Source organism: Lipotes vexillifer, unplaced genomic scaffold (genome assembly GCF_000442215.2).
Source record: "Lipotes vexillifer unplaced genomic scaffold, Lipotes_vexillifer_v1.1 scaffold1656, whole genome shotgun sequence".
Classification (NCBI taxonomy): Eukaryota; Metazoa; Chordata; class Mammalia; order Artiodactyla; family Lipotidae; genus Lipotes; species Lipotes vexillifer.
In genome coordinates this window covers 32943-43568 of record NW_006791665.1, presented here as the reverse complement: position 1 = coordinate 43568, position 10626 = coordinate 32943, and the positions used below count along the sequence as shown (strand labels likewise).

General features: G+C 35.4%; 1 protein-coding gene across 1 annotated transcript in view; it reads right to left on the bottom strand.

Annotated features, from left to right (window-relative positions):
• LOC103085826 (protocadherin-9-like) overlaps positions 1 to 10626 on the bottom strand; it is a 377376-nt gene that overhangs the window by 341912 nt on the left and 24838 nt on the right. The window contains exon 2 of the mRNA XM_007464484.1: positions 2206 to 2407. Coding sequence (XP_007464546.1) covers positions 2206 to 2407 — 202 coding nt within the window. The remainder of the gene's footprint in view (positions 1 to 2205; positions 2408 to 10626) is intronic.

Genomic DNA, 10626 nt, shown 5'->3' with positions numbered 1-10626 from the left:
TTTCCCTATCTGACTCTTATCCTTCCTTCCCAATCATGAATAAGGATGGCTTCTCCAGCAAGGAGCACTGTTCTGGTTTAACACATTTTTATGAACGTGATTCTTCTGGGTTAAGTCACTGTGTTGAGTTGAATGTTGGAGTGTACAAGGGTGCGTCTTCCCTTGGGTCTTTTTTTCCATGTGACAGGATTGGTAAAAATTCTGGGGAGTTCTTCAAGCAGGCTTGAAAGTTTCCCCCCCACCCCCAGCTTTAGAATCTCTCATGTCTTCTCCTATTTGACAGTTTACCCAGTGCTATTTTCCAGGTTTAAGAAATTGTTGGATGAGTAACTGCACCTATTAGATAAAGTCCTGGCCTAGGGCAGCTTAGCTTAACCGTATTGCAGCATACATTTTTTTTTTTTTTTTTTTACTTTTACTTCTGTGAAAATAACTGGTGAACTATATAGAAAAGTCCTAAAACCATTTGTGCCAGTGTGTTTAAAATAGAGCTTTCCTGTCTTGATTTTGGAGGAGGCCCAAAGACCCGAGGAGCCAACCACTGCCATGTGCAGAAGAGGTGGTCAAGAACCAGTTTTGGGACCCTTGCCTTAATGCCAATAAGAAATGTTTTAAAATTGGAGAAGGGGAAGTTGCAGACTAGGAAATCTGTTTAGAAAGAGCTGTCCTACATATCCAACCTCTTTACACAAGTCCTGCAAATGTTGAGACAATGGAACCACAGGTTCAATGGTCCTTAGACTAACCAGAACCAAGAAATCTAAGGAGAATTTTTGACCAGCTCCGCCAAATGCTGTGAGATGAGTAGTTGCCTCTTTGGATATGGCCTGACCTTCTGGATATGTGAAGTCAAAAGATGCACGTATGTTTTCCTTATGGGACCAAGAGAGAGGACATGAAAGATTAAGAACCAGAGCTGGTATGGAATTTGCTTAGATATTCCTAAAATATTAGCTGAGAAAAACTTCAGCAGATAGAAGATGCAAATGTAACTTCATATGTCAATGAGAAGAAAACCACCTATCAGAAAAAACTGCAGAGATGGGAGCACAGCTTGAGAGGGCGCATATGTACAAAAGATCCCCCACCACTACCCTGAAATCAAAGAGTCAGTTTAAAATCCTAGAAGGCAGAAAACACCAGTTCTGGATTACCACAACAGGACTAGTTAAGAAAGTCCTTTCATGCTTTTTACCTCTTCTTGGTATTTCTACTTCAACCATAGAATTGCCAGAGGCAGTTTAATATCTAAAGCGGTGAAAGAAAGAGCTAGGACATTACGAAAACATCACCCTAACCCCATTTCACACTATAGACAAGTTTGAAGCAGGCCAAGGTGAGTTAGAAAAAACTTTTAATTCAAATCAAACACAAATCATGATCATTACTTTGGACTGGACATAATAATTATTGAATTGGACTTCTAATTTTTAAGTAAAGTGAACTAGTGATTTAAAAAAATAATAATAGCATGAACAAAAAAGATATAGCATTTGCCCAAAATTTTCTTCAAAGGCCGAGGACGAAGTACCCTCACAGTGCTTACCTGGAATGTATAGTGATTTCTGAGGTGAGGTGTGAGTTTGTCAGAAAATAAAGGATTTTGCCAGTCTCATCCCACTCATTCCACTCTTTCAATGTATTGATTAAAAAAAAATCATCCAAAATTAAAATAGACAAAAAATATAAACCCCCACATCATTATCACTCCTCTTCATACTTGTTTTTAATCACCATGTTTTATATATATATATATATATATATATGTGTGTGTGTGTGTGTGTGTGTGTGTGTGTGTGTGTATAGTCGTCATTGGAAAAGAGCATTCCACAGGACACTTTTTTCTTTTTCTTCATTGACTATGTTCCACTTAACTATATTTAATCAATTCTAAAATGTAAAACTGTCTTCCCATTTTAATATCTTTGACATCTAGATGTCTTTCATAAAACAGCTTCTTGCAATTGTATCTGCAGCATTTTTTTCTTTTTTCATGGTTCATAAAATAAAGATGCACCAAAGAATTTAACAGACAATATATCAAGCACATTAGACTTGATATATTTCAAAGAATATTACAACAACAATAAAGGCAGCAAAAAACAACTGAATGTCCATCTACTTGCTCCCCAGAATGACTGTTAAAACTCAAGGGCACAACAGAAAACCAGAAGAACTCCAAGCAAAGTTTTTAAGAGGACTCACCAGAGTTGGGATCAGAGTTGCCATCTGCTTCAGTCCTCTTGTCCGGAGAGGCCTGGTCGTAGAACTCGTCCTGTGGCTGAACCAGAGGAAGAGGGTGTGAGATCAGGGTTCCACTACCCACCGGCTCGTGGTCTCCTAGACCACTGTCACTGCAGCTTTCCTGGGAGCCGTCAGGGAGATGAAAGGTAACCCGGCGCTGCGACTACAAAGAAGACCACAGGACACACCGTTAACATCCTTCCCAAAGGAAGTGGAGGCGGAACGCAAAGCAAAGCAACTTTAACACACAGTGCAATGTCGAGGCAGAATATAAAATACTTGGAACACAGCTGGAAACAAACATTTATTATTTGTCGTTTCCTATGACATATCCAACTTGCAAAATACGAGAAAGAATTTCAATCTTGTATAATTCAAGAACAAAAAACTTGTGGTATACCACTGAAAGTTGTAGAAAGAAAGGCAAAAACAAATATATATGTGCTAATGGTCAAAGCTGTAAAAAATTTTTAAATAAGCAGAAATACAAAAATGTTTGTTTCATAGATCTGAATAAATACATAGATAATGCAACACAACATTCCATTTCTTTTGAATGACCTAGTATTGTGTTTACTTGAGGCTTTTAAGGTAGCTTTTGCAGTGAAGTCATTATTGTCCACTGGCCCAGATATTGCTACCAGTCATTGGTTTTAGAATATCCCTGTTGAAAGGTGTTTGTAATCCTACTTTGGCATCTATTTACACAATGTCACCATCAGAAGTGACCTAAAATATGTATATGGGTACTTTAATAAATTTTAGTATTTTAGTAAAATAAAATTGTGCCTTTCAGCACAGATCACTGCTTAGTTTTCTTGGTAAATATTCTTTTAGCTGATATAATCTATGAGATAAGAGAACATTTGCAGGTGTGTATGGTGGAGATTTATGCCTTACAGAATTATGTGAGAGTAGTAAATTTGTGCTGTATGTCTGACTACACCTAATTTCTGTTTTACTTTGATAACCAAAAGACCTTTTAATATTGCATTGCATGTGACTACTTTTACTCAGATTCAATAAAATTATGAATATATAAATAATAAATATATAATATATGGAGATACAATTATTTTATCTTACCTAAGATTTGTGTTTTCAGGAGACAATTTATAAATTGTATCTGTTTCAAAGAAAACAAATGTAGAGACAAAATGTTATAGGTAGAAATACTGCTATTCTATAAATGTATTTCTTATAGACTGACAATAGAATATAGCCTATTTTCTGTGAGTCACTCGTTCAAATCTAGCTCAGAGTCATAATGGAGAAGAGTTAATACCACTTTATTGCTGTTCAATGACCTGTGTGAGATGATTTGATAGTTTAGTACATTTTAAATGAACTAATGTAGACATCATATAAACTGTAATCATAAATGGTCCTGAGTCTACTGTAGCACATTGCACCTTCAAGCACAACTATCTCACTACCATTGTTCCCTCCTCAATAGAGTTTGAACCGTGCCTAGGTAAGTGCTACATAATATGCAAGCAAACTTGAATATTAATATCTGAAATGCATTTCTACTTTTAAGGGAAGGTCATGCTACTGATTTTATTTATTACAGTGTTTCCTCTCCCAGGTGAATTTAACCCTTGAGGGAATAATAATACAAGTATTCTCTGTTTCTGTTTCAACATGCATGTAATTCATATTAAGTGTATGCTTTTGTAATAAAGGACAGTGACCAGGCTGCCTACAATACATAATTACCAAACATCTCTTTTAAAGTGATTGGTCTACTAAAAAGTCCATAGTTTTAGTGACTAAAGTATCTTTGGTGTTACCTCTGGAGGACTCTCTCTTAGTTATAGCTTAAGTGAATAAAAAGGAAGTCAAAACATAAGAGAGACAATGAAACAATCTGAATGATTCTGCAATCTTCATAAAGCATTTCTGGGAAATGCTTATAAGGCATTATAAAATATTTGTTTCATAGACAGAAGGAAAAAGGAAAATTAACATCTGTGATATTCTTCTAAACTGTTTTAATTACAATAGTTATTTTCCTAGGAAATGTCCAAATCTGCAACATCAGTTATATCTAAATCCAATCGTTCTCATAGTATCATTGGGCACCTACTGGTACGTAGCCTGGTGTTATATTTACTCTGAGAATAATAAGGAAAATATTTTTTAAACTATTTCAAATACAACTTATTAGATTCTATCTCACATATACTATACTATGCTATTTCTTTACCACTTTATAATTGAGGACAACAGATATAAATCTAGTGTAATTTATTTGCTGTAAGACCCTGTAAATTAGTGTAATATAATGTTTAAACTACTGTGGCTTACAGAAATACTTCCTAATAAATTTGACTCAGAGATGTTTAAGTCTTAATTGGCAAAATTGTGCACAATTTATCAGTCTAATGGGAGGTAGGGGTGGTGATGCATAAGGACTAAGAATGGCAACATAGATATTATAGTATGAAGCAAATTGATCAAGCAAATCAATCTTTAATTTATCATCATAATGACTGATGCAAGTGGAATAATGTTTGGAATATCAAGATAGAAGGAGAATATTTGAATAAATTAAAATGAAGGAAAATGAGAATCCATGGTACATTATGAAACAGGAGTTGTGGGTGTCATCAAGGAATACAGTACTTATTCAGGTTTTGCCCAAGAGCACCGGATAAGGAGTCAGAACCAGATATCCTGCCTGGAGGTGCTTGCTCGGTAGAGCCTGACCCTGGACAAGTACATTATGTCTTTGAAGGAGTTCTTGGCGTTGTAGAATGGAGAGAGCAGTGCCTTAAGCAGAGGAGTGTTGTAATGCTCAAACAGATAAAATAAGAAGTGTTCTTGTTATATAATACATGACACATAGTAGGCACTCAATAAAAGGTAGCTATAATTCTCAAAATTAATAGCTTTTAACCTCTGGGGTTATCAGTGTTTAGCAGTTATAAAGATGCAATTCCTTCACCCCAGAAAAAAGTATTGTTCTTTGGGAAGAGACCTGCAGAATCTTGACATGCCTCACAATGTGCCTGTAGGTGTGTCAGCCCAGAGCCTCTCTGAGGGGAAGCTGCTCTTGGGTGAAAGTGAGGTATGAAGACCAACAGTTTAGAACACAGGGTTTCTCCTCAGAGAAAGTGAAGGTTTTCCCACTATTCTTTCAAGAAACCTATGATCGTTTGTATATTCAAAGCGAGAGAGAACTTTTTACTTATAGTCTCTGGGAATTTTGCTTTTGGATTATCCCCATGGAAAGGAGCCCAGTTTGGGTTATAAATATAGTGAAACTCTGCCTGACTGAATTGGGACAACACATGTTATCATGAGACTACTTCAGACTTTCCAAAGCCTGGGCACTTACATTTTGTTTCCCTGTATCTATTTCTTACCCATTCCATTTTCTTCCATGGGAAACATTATTATTACATTTGGCTAAGTCTGGTTGATGGTTTGAATGTCACATTTGTTTATCTGATTTATCACTGACAGGTTAGCTCCAGGTCCCAGGCTGCCCCGAGGAAGAATAATATGGGAACAAGAACTACTAAGGCTGTTTCATGTTATTTTACTTTGGGACTGCTGATATGGATTCTGACCAAGCGAAGCTTCCATCAGAGACCCTGTACTCTATGCCAGCATAAAGTGCCATGCATGCAAATACAGGTATGTCCAGGATACTGTAAGTTGGAAGATGCCACACTGGTTAGGTCTGAGAAACATTACCAAGAACTTTTACAATATTTTTTCTTGTAGGTTAGTATGAAAGAGAGAGAAAATTCAAGATGCCCTGAGAAGATACACATGTTCTTATGTTAGACACTGTTTTCCAAGAGTCACTGAATGAGTCAGCTAAGAAATCTTATTCATTGCTTTAATTCTTCTCTTGTATGTGTCTTACTGGTACAGGATATTATTCACCAATGAATGATTCACGTTCAAGCCTACAATCCCAGTCCCATTAATCTAGATAGGTTCCCATGTGCAAAGGTTTAGTAGTAAGGTACATTGTGTCTTTGCATAAAATAGCAAAAATGTAAAAAAAGAGTGAAATGTCTAATAGGTAACTAATAAATTATGTAATAGCATACAATTGAATCATTCATAGTACTTAAAATAATGTTAATGTTTATTGATGTGGAAAATATTTATAATCTATTGTTAAGTGTAAAAATGAGGTTTGTAAAGATTTTACTGTGTTGAATTGCATTCCTGTTAATGTGCTTTAAGGTGTGAATATGTGTAAGCTAAGATCTGACTATGCATACACTAAGGGTTTAAAGCGGTGTTGTCTGGTCATGGAATTATGATATTTAAAATTTTTATTATTTTGACTACACTAAAATTTCCATACATTGTCTTTGCAATATTAGAACATATGCTAAGTTTTAATACTTAAAATTGTATTCCTCTTCATCACTTATAGCAAAATAGAACTTAGTCCAAGAGAAAGGAAAAACCCGATAGACAGTAGTTGGGCTTGCTCTTGAGCGAAGGAATGTCAGACAATCTTCTATCACTGTGTTGCTACCCTAACTTTCATTTTTTACTTTCTTTACCTAGCTTTTTAATCATTGCAATTAAAGATCCTTGCCTTGGGGCTTCCCTGGTGGCGCAGTGGTTGAGAGTCCGCCTGCCGATGCAGGCGACGCCGGTTCGTGCCCCGGTCTGGGAAGATCCCACATGCCGCGGAGTGCCTGGGCCCGTGAGCCATGGCCGCTGAGCCTGCGCGTCCGGAGCCTGTGCTCCGCAACGGGAGAGACCACAACACTGAGAGGCCCGCATACCGGACCAAAAAAAAAAAAAAAGATCCTTGCCTTTCCTCAAATCACAAGATAACATGAATATAGGACTAGACCAATTATTATAAGTCAAATAAACAAATTTACCAGTTAATGACTGGCATTTAAATGATTATTTTTTGGAAAATTATAAATTGATATTATGGAAGTAGAAACAAAGTGCTACAGAATTGTTTAAATATGGTTTCACTTGTAGAAAATTCTTTAAATACCTTTTTAAGGAAATATTTTTATTTAGTTCCTTTAATCACAGTTAAAAAATAATATATCATCTATATATCTATCTAATCTCTAAATAGTAAACACACACACACACACAAACACATCAGCCAGCAATTACTTATGATGAAGTAAAAGACAAAAAGTGTTAAAGTTCCATATATGAACTTTTTTGCTTTATCTCAGCATTAAATCTGATGAAGATATACTTTTTCTTTATTTGAAATAATATTTTCATATTTATTTATTCTCAAAGTAGCAAAGAAAATCATACCAAAAAGGGTTAAAAAAATTTTGGAAACTGCATTTTAATTCAAATATTTCTTATAACATTAGTTAGAAGCTTTTTGTTCTTTCTTATTTTTAAAAGAAGAAATTTCAATTGAAAATTTAAGAGTAATAGTTAAGAGTATAGTCTTACGTTGCAAGCTATGGAAAGAGGAATTTTTAAATGACGAAAGAACACATTTTCAGCTAAAACCACTGATTCAATTCAATAGCAAGTTCCTCAATAGCTTCTTGCCATCTAAAATCAATGTGTACTCTACCTCTTAATAAAATCCAGAATCAAGTAAAACTCATAGAGGTTTAGAAGGTAAATTAAATGCAACCAAAAAAGCAATCTATGGTTACAGTTTAATTTGCTGTTACTTAATATTCACAGGCTTGACTGAAGGGAAACATATTAATACACACATGTTCTTCCTTATTCATGTTTGAGCACTCTCATCAAGAAACTAAGAAAGAAGCTAAGAAATATTTTTTTTAGGACAAAATTATAAGGAACTTTTTAACTTGTGATAGATGAAACATTTTGAGCACAGAATTATTTTATAATGAGTCATTTTATTATTTGTTACTGGTAAATTGAGTTACTCTCTTATCCTGTTGATTGGAAATTATTGGGTTGGCCAAAAAGTTCCTTCAGGTTTTCCGTACCATCTTATGGAAAAACCCAAACGAACTTTTTGGCCAACCCAATACTTATGCTAAATGGTTCTGCTAATGAAGACTTTGTGTATTTTTGTTTTAAGCTGGAAATTATTTAGGGATTTTTCTAGTCTATTTTAACCTCTTACATTTATTTCAAATGAGGAAATGAGGTAAAGTCATTTGTCTATATAGGTTTCACTGGGAAAAAACCCCACATTTTCTGATATTCAACATAAAGGGCTATTCATTCATTCATTCATTTAATAAGTAATTTTTGAGAACCTATTTGTGTGATTAATTAAAGAAACCTCAACTAAAACTGGAAGCAGGACAGTTCTGTAGGGGGAGCTCTCACATGCCACAATTCATAGTCAATTACTCCAAACAGGAAGAGACCCATGCTTACATCTCCCACAGTAAGTCGTCTCCTACTTTACTATTCTGGGGGAAGATGAAAACTTCTCTGGCCCCTGGATAGCCCAGCCAGTCAGAGACTGTAGCAGTCCAACCAATGAGAAGCCTTCATACTTTGGACCTCCAGCTTCTTTGAATGGACTCTGGTTATTACACTTCTTCCCAACTCTTCCCTTTTCCTGTGAAGCCAACCTCCCCTTCCTTGTTCTCTGGATTTGCCTATGATCCACCATAGTTTGCATAACTTGAATTGTAATTCTTAGGCCTATTTCTGTATAAACTCACTTAAGCTGGTAGAATACCTAGTTGTTACATTATTAAAGCTGACGTACTATGTGCTAGACACCGTCCTACCTGCTAAGAACACAATGGTGAACAAGACAAAAACTGTATCACACAACTTCCTAGAAAGTAGAATTTTCTTAAGATATTCCCTAACAGTTCTGAGCATGCTTTTGATCAGCACCTGTGTCACCTTTTTTATAATTTGATTCCCTTCTATTTCTTGCAAATTATGCAGACTTAAGCAAGGTCAGTGCATGAATAGACCTTCACTGTATTAATCAGCAATAACCTAGGGAGAAAAAAAGAGGGAAGGGGAGCATAGTCTGAATTTATGCCAAACAATCCCCAGGTCTGTTACCATCCTAAGATTGGAATCCATTGCCAATTTGTGAAAATAAAAAATAAAAAGGATAAAAGAGTAACTGAGACTGTTAGAGTAGGGTATTCTATTCTTGACTCGAATACAGAATCATTCACTTTGCATATCTTTGAACAATTTTTTCCTCTAGGTAGTTGGAGAAATGTTAACAACCTCACATAAGAGTTGATGAAATCAAAATCAGCAAGTTTTTCTGAAGAACATATATGCTTGACATTTTATGAGTTTATAATGAATATTTTCTGAATGAAGATGATTTACTCAGAACAGAACTAGGAAACCTAAAGAGGATGCAGCAGAAATTAAGTATCTTTGTCCATCCTCCAAAGATGCTTTCCTGTGGGAAAAATTCTCTGTCTCCCCAGAAAGAAGTTTGCAGGGAGAGTTGCACTGTTTTAAAAGTAGCAAAATGAAACATGATAACAATCCACTAGAAGTCAGCATTTCCTTCTTTCTTCTTCAATGTTTACATTTCAGAATATTTGGAAGACAAATAGGAAGGTTCAGTTTTTGTTGGAGAAAGATGTATAACAACTTCACTGACCTAGGTGATGGATGTAAAGGTATCAGCATCTTTAAAATGAATTTTTTGATTCCTAGCATTATCTATGCTACATAAACTAGGACTAGGGTGCAGATGATAACTGGCCATAAAAAGTTGAATAGCATTTTCAAGGGAAATGGGGTATACTTGTCTATACTATACTTACTGCTCTGTTAACCAGTTTGCTATCTGCTGCTAAGCAACTGCTTCATTTCAGGATAGAGTTTTTGTCTTTTGTTCTAACTTCAGTACTCAACTGCATGTTTAGTGTAGGAAGCTTGTTTCAGTGTGTGTGGGAAACTCACAGTAACTTAAACTTAGCCTGTTTCCTTTACTTTGTAAATGTCTTATTGTGAAATGACTTCCTTAAATTTAAGACATACTTTTTGTGCTTTGTAAGTAAAGTGTGTTGAATACTTCATAGGACTTCATATGGCTGGAAGACTCGTGTTAATGACATATGATGAAATTTTTAGTATAATTTTATTTTTATTTCCTTTGAATCTCAGTATGATCTCTGAGAAAGTCAGGTAGCATTTCTCTCCACATGCAAAAACAATTGATAGCTTTAAGGAACCTGAGAGAAAATTAAATTCTTTGTACTTTTTTTGGGTGTAACCTTGGTGCTTGAATGTAAATATATGAAACAAACATAAAACAGGAATCTCCTCCCTACATCATTTTCCACTGTGGGACACCAGAGAAAGGGAAAAGGGTTAGGAATAACTTTCCTCCTTGGTTTGATGGCATCACCCCACTTTTAAGTTTCTTCTAGGGTCCAAAGCAAGTAGGGAGGATTAAGAATTGTCAGCATTGTTGGTTATTTT